Source organism: Anopheles marshallii, chromosome 3 (genome assembly GCF_943734725.1).
Source record: "Anopheles marshallii chromosome 3, idAnoMarsDA_429_01, whole genome shotgun sequence".
NCBI classification, from domain to species: domain Eukaryota; kingdom Metazoa; phylum Arthropoda; class Insecta; order Diptera; family Culicidae; genus Anopheles; species Anopheles marshallii.
Window position 1 is genome coordinate 78,902,578 of NC_071327.1, and position 19,031 is coordinate 78,921,608.

At 42.3% G+C, this 19,031-nt stretch overlaps 1 protein-coding gene across 1 annotated transcript; it reads right to left on the minus strand.

Annotated features, from left to right (window-relative positions):
• Positions 1-2,072: 2,072 nt before the first annotated feature.
• On the minus strand, positions 2,073-2,648 carry LOC128713201 (uncharacterized). Its single transcript, XM_053808062.1, has one exon. It carries the CDS (start codon positions 2,646-2,648, stop codon positions 2,073-2,075), a length of 576 nt encoding a protein of 191 aa, XP_053664037.1.
• Positions 2,649-19,031: the final 16,383 nt, after the last annotated feature.

A 19,031-nucleotide genomic window follows, 5' to 3' on the forward strand; every position in this document is an offset into this window, starting at 1 on the left:
ACATAGGGTGTACAAAACGTGAACCAACTGTACGATTTGGAGATGAACACAACGAATAACAGAAGTACAGTCAATGTTGATCTGCTCGCCATGATGCTCCAGGAGTTACTTGTGCTGTATTCCGGGACGTAAGTCTGCTTGGCGTATGCCTGATTGATGTGGATTCACTTGCTTAATGAACACACATATAGGCAACGAACTGTACACATTATACACACGTACACACGTATACAGCATAGAAACATTATGAGCAAAAACTGATGACCTCGTGATTGTGACGTGATGACCCGCGCAGAAGTGTGTAATTTTCATCGATTTGAATTGCAAAAAGGGAATCCCTGTTCAGACACTTTGTTAATTATACGTCTGCTATTTTCGAGTGATAAGGCGGCCGGTCCACAATCCCATCCGGACCAAACCCCCGTACGCAGGACTGACTATTAAGAAAGCCAGAATTGAAGAAGATAATTTTCGAGTGATAAGAAGCATCCAGAACAGCTAGATGAAGAAAAGAACATTTTGCGCGCAATGGGGAAAAACAACTGATAATGGAAATCGACTGTTGTACGTTCGTCTTTTGTAATGATAAACTTTCCACACCTAACCATTAACTTTAGCAAGCATCATATTGATTTTGGCCTGCAACTTCTTGTTTTCGTTTGTCACCTCCACAACGGTTTGGTTCAGTTCCACCAACTGGAACCGTAACTGATGTTGTTCTCGTTCTAGCATTTGCAGCTGCGATTGATGTTCTATAATTTCGTTGGCCAAGTTAATATTTGAACGCTTCTGTTCTACCACTTGTACCTGCTGGAAAGCGTTACGATCTTCGACTGCGCTGAAGATCTTCACTAGTTGCGATGTGTTCTCCTCGAGGCCATTTACCGGTATACTGAACTGCCTTAGCTTGCCTTGTACAAACGTTGACACTTGTTCCTCGTACTGCTGGTAAGAGGCAAGCATGTTTTGATACGAAACCAACAGCAGTCTTAACCGTTCGTCCACTGTGTTTGTCGTGTAGAATGGACCCGTTTGGATGGTGCGAGCAGTATCACTTATTGTGCCATCGATGAGCCGAAGTTGATTCTGGATTGTTTTACACGTCGAATCTCTCATTAACCCTCCGGAACATAGTGGAATAAGCAGCAGAAGCACTAGAAACACTCGCTTAGTGATCATGTTTACGACGCACACTGGGTAGCCGTAGCAAATCACGGCAAATAGACAGTCCCAGAAAATTAAAACCCAAGCGTCTTGTTCGATTGACGCGACTGAAGTGAGCGGGCACTATGCAACGGAATGATTATGTGTGAAGTGATAAGATTCGCGAAACGAGTCGTACCGATGGGACTGTATGCGCGTATTTGATGTGCGATGTATTTGAAATAGACAACTTAATTATTTGAATTTATGAATGTGATGTTGAACTGCAAGCGAAAAGTGTTCCCAATACAAAAATAAGCCTTTTTCAATATTTGCGATTGAAATTATTTTTTCTGTAACAATATGCCTATGAGATGGTTGATCAACTGCGGCCAGCCGCACCGTTTTTATTTGATTTTGTATTGGCTTGTAAACTTTTCTCGCGATCCGAAGCAGGCGGTGATCTTTTCCTTTGCTAGCTGTTTTCTTCTCGTACCATTTGCTCGTGAGTTGTGAAAGACGATGGTGCATGCATCAGAATGCATCGACTAAAACATTTTTTTTATGATATATCATATGATATTTATGCAGTGTATCAATAAAACATTTTACATAGTTTTATCCCGTTTTACAACATATATTTTTATCGTAGTGTATGCTCGGTGAAAGTAATTTGCTGATAAAATCAGCACAGTTGATATTATCAATGTCAAAATATCAAACTGCACGAATGGCCACGAATGAAAGTTGTCACGCATCGCTGATGTTTTCAAACAGATAGCCAACGGAACAGGGTTAATGATACACATTATACTTTCGATATTATTTTCTTACACAACATCCATCTTACACAATAACAGTGAATAGTCTTTATTTCATTGCTACATGGTTTGAACGGAAAACTTTTACGCGATCTTCATTGAGACACACTATTGAAGCCCACGATCGGCGATGGTTTTCCGGAGATTGGTCTGTATTTCACGTGTCTTCGACAGGGTGATGTTTCGCTCATTGACAACTTTCTCCAATACACCGATGGCATCGCTCAGTATTTGTATCTGTTGCATCACTATGTTTAGCTCCTGCTCTTTTTCCACGTACTTTTTTTTATCTTGTTTCACCTCCGACAAGTATGCATCATTTTTTGCGTCCAGCATGCGGAATATTTCTTTGAGATTTTCAACCTCACTGGCACTTCCCTTCACGGTTGGGGTTACTTTATAGTGATTCAGCTTATCGGCCGTGTACTTCTCGGTGGTCTCTTTGGCAGAGCTATACTTAACACGATCGTGGTCGAGCCGGTCCACTAAGCGTTGTACTGTTGGGGATGTGTCCTTTTTCTCACCTGAGTAGGACACACCATATTTGGGGCCGATCGAATGAAGATGGGCCTGAATATCCTCAAATTGATCGACATAAGGCTCACAAAACGTGAACCAACCGTACGATTTGGAGATGAACACAATGAATAATAGAAGTACAGCAAATGTTGATCTGCTCGCCATGATGCTCCAGGAGTTACTTGCGCTGTGTGCCGCGAAGGTTAGATTACTGGCTACATGAGACTGCTGATAGTTCGTTTGTCTGGTCGTGGTGCTGTTGGTTAACGAACACACATACAGAGATCCAATTGGCAGTATATATTTGATACCTCAAAGCAACGTTATGAGCAAACAAATGATGACCTCGCGATTACAGTAATAACCCTACGACGAAATGTGTGATTCCCACTGGTTTGCAGTGCAACAGGGAATCCCCAAAGCAGACATTTTTTTTTAAGACTTTATTCATATGATAAGAAGCATCATGAAGCGCCTGAGAAATAGAAATACATTTTTCGTGCGATTCAGTAGCAACAAAGATCTTCAAAATGGACTTTTGTACGATCGTGTAATTTATTACTATAAAGTTGTATTACAACGCATTCAATAGATACTCTATGCACTAAAGGGAATATTTTGCTTTTTTATAACACACTTTATCACATTCTTCGTCAGATTTAACCCTGTACGGTAGCAGGATTGTCATTGATCTTTGCCTGAAGGTTTCTGTTTTCCATTTGCTCCAATGTAAGTGTATTGTTTAATGCTACTAACTGCGACTGTAGATCTCGCTGTCTTTGCTCTAGAGCCTTCAGCTGATGTTGATTATTGTTGAGTTCGGTGTTCAAATTAAGATTCGCTTGTTTCTGCTCCTCCAACTGTAACTGCTGGAAGGCGTTACGATCTTCCACCCAGCTAAAGATCTTCACTAGTTGCGATGTGTTCTCCTCGAGGCCATTTACCGGTATACTGAACTGCCTTAGCTTGCCTTGTACAAACGTTGACACTTGTTCCTCGTACTGCTGGTAAGAGGCAAGCATGTTTTGATACGAAACCAACAGCAGTCTTAACCGTTCGTCCACTGTGTTTGTCGTGTAGAATGGACCCGTTTGGATGGTGCGAGCAGTATCACTTATTGTGCCATCGATGAGCCGAAGTTGATTCTGGATTGTTTTACACGTCGAATCTCTCATTAACCCTCCGGAACATAGTGGAATAAGCAGCAGAAGCACTAGAAACACTCGCTTAGTGATCATGTTTACGACGCACACTGGGTAGCCGTAGCAAATCACGGCAAATAGACAGTCCCAGAAAATTAAAACCCAAGCGTCTTGTTCAATTGACGTGACTGAAGTGAGCGGGCACTACGCAACGGAATGATTATGTGTGAAGTGATAAGATTCGCGACACAAGTCGATGGGAATGTATTCGTGTCTACTGCATCGTACTGATACACTTTCATCTGACGTATAATGATATTGAATTCAACTTAACTGGTAAATTACCTCAAGAAATGTCTATCAATGAATTAGTTGTTGCTCACGACGAATACTTGGACCATGTTAAGCTGGAGTTCTAGGAAACGTATCGCTAGTACATTTAATGTCTTTCAACAAGCTATTCGAGTTAGAGCTTACAGCTACTGAAACTCCTTTGCCCTGAGAAATGTTGAAGAAAATTTGCTATCTTCTGTACATTATCTCTCACTCTTCAACGCGTGTAGGAGGCATTCGTACCGTTTGAGCAGAGATATTTTCACTTCGATTTTCCCCTAACTCTATCGCTGTTGCGAGTGAATCAATGGAATAAACAGAGTACGCTTGCATTCCGAAAGGTAAAAATTCCAAACCTTTTCCATCTGAAAGCTCCTCCGGGAAGCCACCATGAGCTCGGGGGCCGATTTTTCTACCCGGCGGTTATTTTATTCTGCTGGAATTTCTATTATTGGATCTTCGGGGCAGGAATGTGTTCTTTGATGTGGTGTAGCAATGAAATCGAGTTGTAGTAGTACAGTTTAGATTCCGCAATTGAGGTGGTTGCGCAGAGACACATAATTTGTACGGATTGTAGCGCATGGATTCTATCGGAAAGAATTGAATTGTGAGTAAGGCATTATAACGTTGGAACTAACGTTTTGATAATTTGTGGAATGTAGGACAAGCATCAGTAAGAAATTGTGTACTATCTTCCATAAAAATGCATAAGTATTAGATACGGCCGTGTACGAATCGTTGAGCTGCATAATGATATCGATTATCGACGTTGCGCTCGTTCGCATCGCTGTATGAGTACGATACAGTGGTACAGTGAGTGTTTAAGAATGAAACGCATGTAAACCGTACACCGCCGGCTATCGTGCGCCATTGTGCACGTTTGTGGAAGTTATTTGTGTGCCCTCGTTCGCTTGCACCCCCTTCATCTCATTAATTAGATGAACGAAAATTGAATTATATCCGGTATGGCATCCTTCACGCCATTACGCAGGCAGGCAGCCGTGTGTACCCGTAGCAAGTGAACGCTCAACACAGTGGACGAATGATGACGCCCCGGGACGGATGGTGCAGCTGGCTCGTTTGCTCGCTGGACTAATTTCATTTGGTGCTTGTTTGTTTGGTGCAAGCACTGGGCGCAAGGAGTTTGTACTGGGGACCGACCGAGGTGTCCATTTTGATATTCATAATGAAGCAAGGCATGCGACATGACATGATGTCTGTTTATTTTTACGAGGTCTGAGATGGATAATGTCAGGCACGGTTAGAGTTAGCAGTGTAAGGGTGTTTGGCTGTTAGGTTGGTAAGTGGAATGTGGTATTTTGATGACTGTATTATGATACGGAATACAAATACCGAGTTCCGTATTTTGCGTTTGCTTGATTCTGGTACTGCAGAGCTCTTCATTTATTTGTTTAGTCTCTCATTGAACAACTACTTCAGTGGAGTGAATGTATAGTATAGTTTTAAGAAAAATGAATAAGCTGTATTGTTTCTATTGATTATCGCATAATTATTTTTATCTGAAACAATTGTAGTCGTTTGCAGTTCAAGTAAAACACTGCAATACCACTGCACCTGTTTGGATGTTTGAATAATTTACTCTTCCTCTCGAAAAGCACTGTTTGCAAACATAATACACTTCCACTGTTCGGTGGTAAACTATCGGCTCCACAATCAGTCCGGAAGCCAGTCCCGGTCGGACACTATTGTGTCCCTTGATTTGAATAATAAATCGATCCAGCAATCAACAAGCGGAAACTGTTGATTTTCTGACTGATGAGCGTGGGTTTTGTACAGATAGGTTGGATAAAGATATACGACAAAAAAATGGGTTGAAAAGGAAAACAAATGCATACAAATGACAAAGGTTAAAGAGGAGCCGATGCTTTTAGGACCGGCAATAAAGAGTTCATTAGTGCCAGATGAAAGCGGCAGGATGTAAAATTTCTTCCGGTTATACTTGATTGATGATTGGTGGAATATATTTGTTAACGCTTTTTTACTGTTGCTTAAAAATATGGAAATAATATCTGCTTCCGGATCGGTGGCTAAAACGTACCTTCACACCAGTAAGACCTTCTTGCACCATTGCATACCATCCGATAGAAATGATGACACGCGTTGAATGGTTGAAAATTGAAAAGGTAACGCAAACTGAGTACCACTAAAAACAGCATACCCAAGGATGCCGGTGCACGAGTCGGAAGTGGCACGTCAAACTTTTGGCAAACAACATACCGTTCTAGCGAGGAAGCGTTCTGTTTGCCGGATGAGCCTCGATGTGCCAATGTGCCCGGCAAGTATCGCCAGAATTTATTGCGGCCATAGTGACACATTCATCATCGTACGCGCCAGCAATACCGGCCGGCTGACCGTTACCGATAAGGACGGCGTAAAGTTTAGCAGGAACGACGGCTGGCCGGTAATCTTGGGGATGCTCTTTCAACAAGTTTTCCTACGGCACTGCTGATAAAACACTTTGCCAGTGATGTGCCACAGGGGAGTGAGAGAGTGTGTCCCGAAAATTCGCACCCCGTGCGTTCATATGAGTAGGACAAGTTTGGGGAGGACCGGAAAATCCGGTGACACCCAGCGTTCTGGATGAAGTTGTCGAAACGGGTGGAAGACAATGTGCAAATGTCCGGTAAAACTGATACGCTCGGCGTGTTATGTTGTGTGTGTGGCGCACTGGCGGAAATTGAAGAGTTAGTAAAGAATGTTTAAAATCCTTGTCGGAACTAGCTTTGTTTTTTGTTGGCAGGGAACAGAGATCCAGAAGCTGATGGGGTAAGGAAGGGAAATAAACCAATTTTATGCAATTTGGATAATACGAACGAAGGATAGGAATTTGCGCAGCCCTGGTGAATGAATTTAATGCAGAATTTGAAGAAGAATGTGTTTTTACCGAAAGTGTTGATAGTTTGGAATTTAACGGGACAGTCAGCTATAATAAACATTATCTGCTAGGAATGTTATGCTAACATATGTTTTGAAGCAAATCCTAAATGTTGGAAGTATGCTTAACCACTAGCATAAACGTATATGCACTTGAATCATTATTCTAATGTTTTCTGGATGATTTACTTTGTAAAACTTTTATCTTACAATTAGATTGAAATAAACGTCAAAGAAAGTTGATAAAGTTGCAGATATTTAACTGGAAGACTCCATTATGTTTGTTTGCTCAAAAAAACTTGCGTTTTTCAATAAAAGAGGATCAATTTGTTCATCCTAAACGCCGTGATGAACTCATTTGCTTCACTCTATCACATCTGTTAAACCTTCCAGAGTTATGGCACAGGACAGTTGCTCCAAAACAGTTCGAATTCCCCGTCAAATCTATCGTGCTAACTTTGACCTTTCCGTTTGTGCTAAAATGTAGACAGTCATTTTGATCGGTGAAGGAAGTTTCCCCCGTTGGGATACCCGAGTATTGTGTGGTTACAGCAGGTTGGAGGTGATTTATCCAACTGCTTCACCGACGTGGAATGCATGAGTAAAATTTTTCCATTGATGATGTGTATGGAATGACTGTTGAGATTGTTTGTTCGCTTGCTTTAAGCATGGGACACTTAAATGCTCACTGGTATAGATTTGGTGGACGGTATAATGTATATAAATCTATAATACCGGACATCCAGTAGCTCAACTTTATATCAAAATTAAAGTTTCAATTAAAACACATTTCATTACCAACCATGGAAAGCACACCAAATGAAGCACAACTTTTCAATGGCATCAGTTTGTTCAATGGTTCCGGGAATAGCGTTTGTATGCTTTGGACCATACTACCTCTCGTAACATACAACAAAAATGTTCTTGTCCGGGCTGTAGCAATGTGATTGAAAACCGCAAGTCGGTATGTTCATACAGCAAACTGGCCCCTCACGAGAGTGAATAAAAGCGATCGCTGTTGGTTCTTCTGTGCTTGTTGGTAAACACACTTTCTCCAGTAGATCGCTTTTGTCCCACATGGGTGGGAGTGTTGAATTGTTGTTTTTTTTGTGACGTGTACTAGAATTTATGTCCATCATATAAGAGCTGTTGTGAGGATTGCTTTGAAACTTCATTAAAATGGTAACATTGGTTTACCTGCTTTATGTTGACAAATGTTATGAAGTGTTATTCAATTTTTTTCTTTTGCAGGGCATTTTTAGTCAGTTGTAAAAAGGCGTGTTTTTCTTTGCAAACGCATTCAATGTTTTTGTGATAAAGTGGTTAGTTACAAAAAATTTATTCTTGGGCACTCAATAGGCTTTCTTTGACTTTCTTTACCCGAAGCTGGTTAGTCAGTCCTGCATACGGGGGATTGGTCCGGACGGGATTTTGGACCGGTACTGACGTGTGAAGACCGACGCCGCTACCAATATACCACTGGGTCATTCCGAAAGCATACATAAAGGCGCTTTCTTATTCATGTGCCGTTATTGTTATTCATGTGCTTATTCATTTGTAGCGGGCAAATCTTAAATAGTATCAACATGCCCATTCCAGGTATTAAATAATCATAAATCTTGTCATGCGTTTGAAAATTTTAACCAATCATTTACCCAACAACACGATCCGAACGCTACATTAGTAGGAACCATTTCTTTCAATCATGTGAGGATTTATGCGTACGACAATAGTACTGTGTGCGACATTTGCAGGATAAATTATGGTCGCTTACAACTTCATTGTAAATCCATCCAGCATGGAGATTGCATATCATTTCCCATTATGTGAAACCATTCGTCCCTCAGTCCCTACTACATTCCTTCCTTGTTGAATGGATTAGTTTGGCTTTTATTTTGTTGTTTTTTTTCCCATTCTGCACTCCAACGCGCTCAAATCAACGGTTACGCCATGAGATCTGTCAACTCACCATGCTTGCCATAATCCTTCATTTAGAAATGAAACACACGTCAGAGTAAGGTGATGGGGGAAATGAAGGCGATGGGAAGTAGTGCGAGTGTTAGGTATGGATTATAATAAATTACCAATGTTGTGGGAATTGCACCGATACAGTTAGTGTATACAATTTCACCCAATTTAGCGTGTCAATTTGCACCACAGCGTGTTTTTCCCGCCGCACTCTTGCGAACAACATTTTCCCCCAGCTCTGTGGTGGGACTTGGTGTGTGCTGTATCGCAAACATTATCCTAAATACATGCTGCAAAGCAATGCGCGTTTTGGCAGTGAAGTTTTCTTTGAACATTCGGGAAACATCCTGGATGGTTGTGATGTCGTGGGATGGTTGCACTGCACTTTGGAGGTTAGAATTTCTGCTGGCAGCTCAGCTTGAGATGCTGAAACGACGTGAATGTTAGAAGTCATGATGAGTTAATTAAAATGCAAACAGTTTAGCATCCGGGGTGTATGTGTGCCAGCGGGTATCTTTGCCAGCAGTGCAAAGAGTGTGTGTCAAAAGTTCTGCCCTCGGTTCATCTGAAGCCATATGGAAATAAAGGTGGCCACCTTTTGGCGTTATCCCGTTGGATGCTGCTCTAGGGCGGTTTGCGTGGGGGAAGGATTTGTCAAGTAAGGATTAATTTAATACAATACCCACAGCAGCTTTCCTGAGTTCGGGAAAGCTGAAGCATGTACGACGCGCTTGCTGCCAGTAGCATGCAACGGATTTAACGGTTTAATTGAGAGAGTACAACAGCTAGGGACGCCAGCACACCTGAGGAGGATGGCCTCACAAAAGAATCGTTACCATCTCGAAAGGAACCACCGAACGGTGCGGATTATGAATTTGGTCGCTGGATGCCATATCCACACACGTAGCCAATGAGCCGCAGCCAAATGCAAATGGTGTCTACATGGTGGAGTGTGTATCACCTAACCTCGAAAGGTGACTCGGCGGTGAAGCTTAGAGTCACGAGTTTGCTTGTGGAAAGTGACACAGCGCGAAAAGAAGGAACGAGGATTATGTGGTAGATAAAGTTTGTCGGGTCGTGTCGTACGAGCGGATTAAGCGCAAGATCGAAAGATTGTCCCCCATGCCGGCAAGGGTTCACCAACACTGGGAAGCACTGCTGCACGGACTGTATCATCACAGTAAAAGTGTAGTTTCGGGGGGGTTTATTTTTTATTGCTGCAGGTGTTGGAACTTGGTCACGAGCTGACTTGGATGGTGCCGTTGTTAGGATCACTGTTGGGTCGTTTTTTTTTGTTTGCTGGGTTGAAGCTCCATTTCTCTTTCACACTGGTAATGATAATCGTATTAGCAAGCGCTTTTCTTTTCATGCAGCAAGTAAAAATTTAGTTCGAAGTAAGTAAATCCACCATCAGCTGTCGGTGATAGGGCTGGCCGCACCATGGTGGACGTTTGCGGACAGGTTAATTGATTGTGCTGTGGTGCTTGATTAGCTTTGCGATGGCACTTGGTGGTAGTTTGTCTGTAACATCTAGGGATGATTTTCTATTAGCATAATATATAATGGGACAGCTATTCTATTCTAGGGACCGATGGATTCTACCAGTCAGTAAGAGTACAGCTGCACCCGGATTTATATTATTACAAAAACATCTTTCCATCATACGGTAAGGAGGAATATTGTTACATTTGTTAAATTTTTTCGATATTTTCATCAATACTCCAATCAATGGATGGTGCGTTTGACCATACATATATCCTAGTATTGCAATTTTACTTTCTTTTGAAAAGCTTGTTTGAAAAGTAAGCTGTTGTCCTGAAATTGCATACTTTTAGGCAAATTTTACACTAATGTATGCAAAACGCTAAGGACCCCCTGTAGCAATGCATACTTTATAACATCTTAATGGACATTTAAACTGAGATATAACGGCTATGTCAACTAGGACCACAATGCACTAATGACATGGAAACAAATGTGTCCAACGTAAGTAAACTGTGCCGTAATCTTCGTTCCGCTCAAATAAACCTTATGTTCGTGGGATTACGTTACGATACTTTGACCACAATATTGTATCTTCTCTACAGTGACCCCAGGGTGTCTCTCGCTTTCTTGTAACGTGAAGCGCAAAGAGTAGTGGAAGAAATAGGTGGGGATATAGAAAGGATAAAATTTAATAACCAACCCCCAAACCCGAAACCATCATTACCCGTTCCCGGTGACTGTTATTTCAGTTGCTCACAAGTGGCGAAGATTATGAGTTCGGTACGGTGGTGGTTAGAAAATGATTTTCCCAAGTGGGTGAAAAAATCTTCCCCACCTATCCGTTTTGCTTTGCTCCAACCGAAGGTATCGGGTTAACAATGATGGAGATAAAATTGAAAAATAGAAACCCAATCAACCGGCCGGTACGGAACACCGAACTATCGATCGATCGATCGGTCGGTGGTGGATGGAAGATTTCAATCGGCAATAGTTTCAGGTTTGCGGCTTTCTCGTTGTTGCTTTTCCAGTTTTATTTTGCTTTCGTGACTTTTGCTGGCTGGAAAACTAATATCTAGCACTGTGGCATGGAGCGAAACGAAGAGCAGACACTCGTACGAAGTTGCTGTTGAGTGCGGGCACAATGAAGCCGGATCTGGAGATCAAAGCGGTGAAGAGTGGTAAGCAGTAGCGATATAGGTGGAAAAATGAACCAACCATCGAGTATGGTACAAGTGGAAATGAATCTAAACGGAGAGAGATAATTAAAACCCATAATAACGTTCTATTTCTATCGAGGGGTTTGGAAACTATTCAATAAAAATGCTCGGCATCAAACGTGCCTGTGAGGGTTAATTATTTTTACTTCATTCAGCATCGTTTCGCTGCGTAAATATTTATGAAATGAAAATGAATTGTTATTTTTTAATAATGGAATAATGGAGTAATTTATAAATACTATCTCAGTAGTGGTGATGACTGCCAAAAGGTGCTAAAGAGTTATTGAAATATATTGACTTTGGATTTTTTTTTCAGAAATTCCGTTGTGGATGAGTCATGTTTAATGAAATATAATATTGAGCCTTTTGAGCCGAATTATTCTTACGTTCTGTGTTGTTGGTTTGAACGGAACGTAGCTCTACACAATTATGTCCTAGCTACACCTAGCGTGCGTTTAAAAAGTATATAAGCTATGTAAAATGCATACTTGTAGGCGCATAATTCTTGCACCCGAGTAGCAGCAAAAAGGAATACAATACTTCGAATGCAACTTCGTAGCATCTAGTTGGAACACATTACCAGTAAGTGTTTCTTTACAGTCTACTGAAAATATAAACAAAACCCCAAAATTCTGTCCTAAGATAAATCCCCCATAGGCTTTAGATCGACCTATTGTTGCTAGAAACATTTTTATCTGAATGTGAACAGCAAAACGAAATGCATCTCTTCGAAAAGCAGCACCCGTCTGGTTATGGTAATGTTCCGTTCGAGATAAAGGTCACCCTGCATTATCGTTCGAGTGCATAGACAGACAGCTGTGAATTTAGATGCAGAAGGTGCACGGCAGCAGCGGTCTCTGCCGGATTCGGAAGCACTTCCGGTTCTTATCATTTATGCAGCAAACAGCAGTCAGGATGGATGCATTTCATACGTCTAGCGAGAGAGAAAGAGTGTCTAATGGGTGACACATATGACTACTCATCCAGCATTCTAGCAACAACCACATCATCTATCATTCTCCCGGTAGCGAGCAGGTAGCAAGACAGATATCTCGGACAGATTTTCGTCTACAATCCTCTGATCCCGACCGTAGGGAGAAAACACGTTGCATGTGGTTGGCGTGAAGGTATACCGGAAGTGTCATACGCTGAAAATTGTCGGTATAGTTGATGCCGTTGCCTAATGCAGCGCCGGTACAAGGAGTCAACCATTAGGTTGAAAGCCATAAATAAAGTATAAATAGTATCGTTTTGCGGGCCACAAGAAGTGTGGCATTGCTTCGTTTGCTAGGATGCTTCCACGCTGGGATAAGCTCGGAGATCGAACGGTCGTGTGACTGACGTTGGTGACATCGTAGGTGATACCGATTCGTCATTTCAAACCCGTAACACTGTGGCTAAGCTATGAGGAGCCTACAGTTGGTGGAAGAGTACAAGGCGACCCCTTGCAATCTCAAAGCGATGAAGTGCTAACGGTTATATGAAGATTTCGGAGACATTTTTCAGCTTCATACCAAACTGTCAACACATGCACGGGGCGATAACATCCATGACAGTTGGATCCCGTATGCAATTGCTTAAGTAGCTTGCCGCTACACCATGTGCTATAGGGGGTAGAACATTTGTCTTATTCTCTACCAGTGCTGCAACGCATCGCACATGTGTGTAGCTGTTTGCCAAAAGCCCGTCAGAATGCGGAGACCACCTCTGGAGCATCATATCGGCTTCATATTCTGCTTGTACGGCGAACGAATTCTTACGATGGGAGCAAAAAAACAAAAATAATGAGATGACTATGCAGCAAAACCCTGAACCCGACGGAATGCATTTGCTTCGCCGTACTGCTCACTGTTTCTGCTGGGTACTGGTGGTGTGTGAATTGCTGTACATGACGTTTCGGATTATAGAGATAAGAGAATGCGAAATCGTTTCGTAGTGCTTGTGCTTGGAAACCTGGAGCGTGTGTGCGCGTTTAATTTGCAGTTTGATATAAATGAACTTACTACGGTATGGTACATACGTACTAGCCGTTTGGGAAGGATTGGGCCAGAACGAAGAAAGGCGCCACTATTTAGACCGTTTTGTAAGCAACAGTTGCCTGTTTTGGGTGGACAGGAAAGTTGTGGTAGGGTTTGGTTTAGCAAAACGTGAAGAAATGTAAACCAATCTTTATTATATCGCACGTTTTGTACGCTGTTTATTGTGATCTTTTAGGCAGATGTTAGTAATGTCGTGTCACGATTGTATTTAATATGTATTAATATTTATTTTCCTTTGTATTCACTTGTAATTTTCATTTAAATTAAATTAAAAATGATTCTTGTGTTCAGAATAGCACATCTCGGTGGAGCGGGTATGGAAGCTTTTGGGTCTTTCGACTGCAATCGACCCCGTGCTATGGGAGCGTTGTAAGTGGTGCATTTAGATATGATACTTTCCACAACACTCAATATGAAAACAAATTCCGAAGAAAGAATAAATCCACCTCCAGGTGTATCGCTTTTATCTCGCTTAAGCAGGATGAGCCTTATGAATTTCTCTATTGCACAGCAGCTCTATTGCAATGTTTGAACGGTAGCTGCCCATTCTGAACGGTAGCTTTGTGCCACGGTATGCTGAATACCAAAGACTGTGCCAGGATTTGCTTGACTAAGAATGTGGTGCCTGGTTATCTGCCACAAAAGCAAACGAACAGCATGAAATAAAAAGGAGAACAGAATCAAAACTCTGCTCATTAGCAAAACTTGTTAGTGAAGAATTTTTCTTCTGTACCATGGATTTACTGGTCGTAATCCCAGCCTGGTGGAAAGGAACTCGACGGGCAGCAAATTTGTGCATTTCTAGCTGCTATTTGTAGCGTGCTATTGTGCAGATCTGTTTAAAAAGTTACCTTCGAGCCAACCAACGGATGACAGTCAATCAGTGACTGCAGTGCTCGAAAGGCTCCGAAAGGTAAACGGCAACGTTTTTTGGGAAAATAAATTGACGAAAAAGAAGAAAGGCGGCTAACACAAGCGAACCCAAAATTGTACTTTCCCGGATGTCTGGAGTGCAATGAGTTGTAGCAAGAAGCTTTGGAGAGAAGACAAACTTACCTAATTCAGTTATCATCGGCATCTTATCAAGACACTCTAGCCCCGGCTCCATTCTCCATCTTAGAAAACCGCAATAAGAGCATTCACCGTGGATGGTGAGGCAAACGGTGAGGAATACAAAAAATGGCCAACATTAAATTAAAGCTCATTATCCGATACGATCCCGAAAAGTCGATGGGATCGGTCAGATAAGACAGTTTCGGTCGACCGTTCTCCACTGTGTGGTTGGAGGGACCAACGGTTGGTAGGGGCCGTTGTCAAGTTTTCGTCGAACTTTCGCTAGCGTTGATTGTTTGGCTTGTTTTCCTCACCGCTTCGGAAAGTGTGCGGGAGAGAAAATCAAACAACACTCAAAAAGATTCTAAATTTAACTCATCAACGTCTCCATCAGGAACGACCTGTCCAGCGTCCTCCTTCCGGGTACGTGATTCCCCTTGGATATTACCTTTTACCGTGTGGCACTTGTTCCGCTTTCCCGGCCACTTTGCTTCCCTTATGTTTGAAGCGTTTGATTAATGTCACTTCAGTTTTTTCAGCTTGTGTGTATGTGTGGGGGGGGCGCCGTGTGAGCGCGGCGTGTGTCTGGCAAGGTAAACGGTACGGGATTGGATGGGTGCAAAATTTACATCCGCAAATTGGACGCACCGTCGGATGGCACCGGAGCGGTGCGTTGTCAGCTATGCACAAACAGCCATTAATATTGTGCGAAAGTTGGAAACCGGCCCCGTCGCCCATTCGGACGGTAGAAACTTTTCCTATTTCCCTGTACTGCGCTGTTCGGCAGACTTCTTTTTGCTACACCGCGCTAGCAGCGAATGTCGTTGGCGATGAGGTTCCGGCTGCTTGGCACCATTCTTCTTCGATCAGCTCCGGACACCGTCACCGGACATCGGATGCGAGGCAAACAAGCGTCGTAGCGACGAGCCGGCTGACGAATTTTCCATCCCGCCAACTGATGAATGTTGACTCGGCGGGCGACCGGGAGGAAAACCGTTTTGAAAAATGGTGTCCAATCGGGTGGGAACGAAACCGAAATTGATGGAACCCGGAGCGGGCTCTGGGTTGGGCGGCTGATGCCGTCGGCAAACTGTTTATCGAAGTTATTTAAAATTGATTCACGTCCCGGGCGTTACGTCGAGCGCTTCGTCGAGTGCTGGTGACGTGCCGTGCTAGGTGATGATTGGGATTAGCCTCTCCCAAAAGGCTGGTTTCTGTGCTAGAGTGCTCGCGACGGCGTTCAGTTTGGTACGCGTGGAAGGTTGGAAAAGTTTTGTGAAATCGACGCTGCAACCGGCACGCACCACCGAAGGCTTGACGGGTGAAGTGAAACATTTCGTTTGGACAGCGTGAAATTCAGAGACGACACATAAATTGATGCGATGAAGTGTGTTTTGCTTCGTGGAAACAATACCCTATCAACATTGTTTATGAAATATTTTTTAGGAAACCTGATTGGCTCTCGGAAGCGTATCAATTTACTAGTTAGCAAGTTATCAAATTGATGAAATAGTTCGGTAATTTTTACTTAATAAATACTTACATACAATAGAGTAAAGTACATTTGAGCAATAAGCAGTACATTGTTTATCTAGAAGCCTCTTCCATATGCTAGGCATATGCTCCTCAATGTATGCAATTTGTATCAAAATATACCTTTCATCCATTCATTTATCCAGCCTCTGTGGTACTCGTGCGGACGTTGCCCAATGAAGCACTCGCACAAAATCTATGATGAATAATCCTTATTGTGGCCAGAAAAGTACCCACATATCTGTTAGAACTGAGAAGTTTCGTACGAAGGTTTCTCAGAAGGTTCCCCTTGTGTTTCTAGATTCCTTGTTTGGGAGAGTTGCTTGGAGTAGTTTTTAGGAATGGAAAAAGGAATGTAATTCAACTTTGGAGTTCATTCTTTATTCAAATTTAGTCTTACATCTAAAATCTGCTCTATTCTCAATAGAACAAGTTACAAACTAGTCAATATCCACTAAATTTCGATTCCAAGTAATTTCAGGGAACAGTATAAACAACGAAAATTTCTTGAAAGATCTGCAGAATGCACAGGAAACTCTACATAAATGAGAACCGTTGAACTGTATTCAAGAATGTTAATAGTCTTTGGATGTTATGCTTAAATGAATTCTAGAAAGCATAATTCTATACCTACTTTCAGCAGAGGCAGCAGTCGTCCGTAGTTAAATTGGGTTGTTTAATTTTCACTCGAATCACTTTTCAACCCGACGATCTCGTCCAACGCGTCTTCCCGTTTCCCGGAAGCATTTGACGGGTAGCTCTTCTGTCTCTTTTAGTGGTGCGCGTAATAATACAATTTATTCACTTGACGTAGGAACAAGGTCAGCGTTGGTTAATATTCAACCGTGCTCACATTGTACGGATGAAAGTGGTCCAATTAAATTTTCCCAATTCACCCCCAAATCACCGCACTTAAGTAACATCCCATTGTGACCTGTAGCCCGTTGGCAGCCTACTGGCCCGTCGAATGCTACCGCAGCAATAACCCGTTGCGAACTAGAAAATTAATAGCATCCCATAAATAAGTCCGGTGCAAGTATTTTTCATTTCCAACACAACTGGCCGGCATACCGACTGATGCGGAGAGGTTGAAACTAAGCTGATCCGAGTGCCGTGTACGAATCGATTGGCAGTAGATGGAAAGCAAGGGCTTGGTCGCAGCGCAGTCAGGCAGCCACCAATTGCCAACCAACGCCCTTTCGCAACCCCCGTTGCGTGGGTAGGGGTGTCGGGTTTTTCATCAATCTTTTAGGTCATTCGGTACGATTGCAGATGAGAGCAGTTTTGGACGAATGCTTCTAATAAGTCCGATTCGACCGCATCACAATCTGATGAATGATTCAATCTGGGTGTGATTTTTGATGGTGAAGTGTCGAATTTCTGATGGATGGGGTATGCGATGGGCCAGGCTTTGAGAGGTTTTATGGTGGTAAAAAAGAGGCCCGAGTATTGATTCGAATATGAAATCCGATCAGAGCTTCGATGGCTATTATAATGGTTCAGAAGCAGGTGTTACAAGGTGATTTGTAAAAGAATATCACTAGGTCCCGAACCGTGTAAAACCAAATTGATGTTGGGCCTTTTAAAGTCTTTCAATGTTTCACTCTTACTTATAGTTCTTATTACTATAGATTTTGATGATACTAAAAGCAATAAGTGTTACTTTTAAAATGTGATTCCCTATCCATATCAAGACCAACTATCGTGACATTTGTGGAAATGTCAACGACGAGTAGTGTGGCACATTCCTTTGCTTGAGAAGTACCGGGCGTCTCCATGGAATAATTGTGCGGAACTCAGCTTACCCATTGGATTAGGGCTGGGAATTGGAATTGAATAAATCTGCAACCTATCGCAGGGTACACACCTGTACACGCACCTTTGAACACATACTCACACAGCGCCCAAATAGTTGCTACCTATCACATGGGACCTACTAAACTGCAACGTGTTCTCGTACCGTTACAAGATGTACGACGGCGAAGGTGAAGGATGCCGGTTGCGCTGGTTGGCGAGTGATGTATGCAAATAAATTTGTCGCATCCCTTACATTCGCATCAGCCACTGGTGTGGAAACTCATCCTTTTGTGTGTGTGTGTGTGTGTGTGAGAGAGAAAGAAAGAGAGGGAGAGAGAGAAGGGGAAAGGGAAGGACAGAGATTTACATCAGGTCCACCCTCGAATGTGATGAAGATGGATGATGTGTTACGGGTGTTATTTCCATGCATGTTATAATTTCCGGCCGGCATGTTCTAGGGGAGTTTCGTAACATGATTGTGAATCGAATAGCAAGCCGTTGGATGTAGTGCTGGAAGTTATTTAGACCAGTACAGCAGCACCGGTGCAGTGCAATTACAGTTAGAATAATCCTGCTTAGGGGGTTTGAGTCGAATGACCCTTAATGCAGTGCGCTGTTAAATATTGCAAGCTCACAAATGCAAACTGTTGCTGTAAAGTTTCGTTCCACATGCATGCAGATACGATTCATACTCCGTGTTATGACCTTTTCTTCACAAAGCTAATTTATTTTTATTGAATTAACTAGTTATTATTTTTCACCCCGCGTTTTTTTGTTTTTTTCTGCTTAGTTTATTTTAATTTAGTATTATGTGAAGTTTGGATAGTATTAGCAATAAATGTCAAATACAAATGACAGCAAAAATGACATTATTGACACTCAGATGACACTTACATTGAACCTTCAATATGTTGACAGGTTAGGTGTGCTATTGATTTCTGATAACTTAAGGTCATTTGTATGGTATGTGGTAAAACCAGTTGGGCTTGACATACCAGTGAGCAAATATGCGAAACAATACATAAAAGATGTGTAATTGAACACAGACTTAAATATTAATATGTGCTACAATTTACAATCATCAGC

Coding starts and splice junctions, on each gene's coding strand:
- LOC128713201 (XM_053808062.1), bottom strand. CDS start 2,648: ATGGCGAGCAGATCAACATTTGCTGTACTTCTATTATTCATTGTGTTC.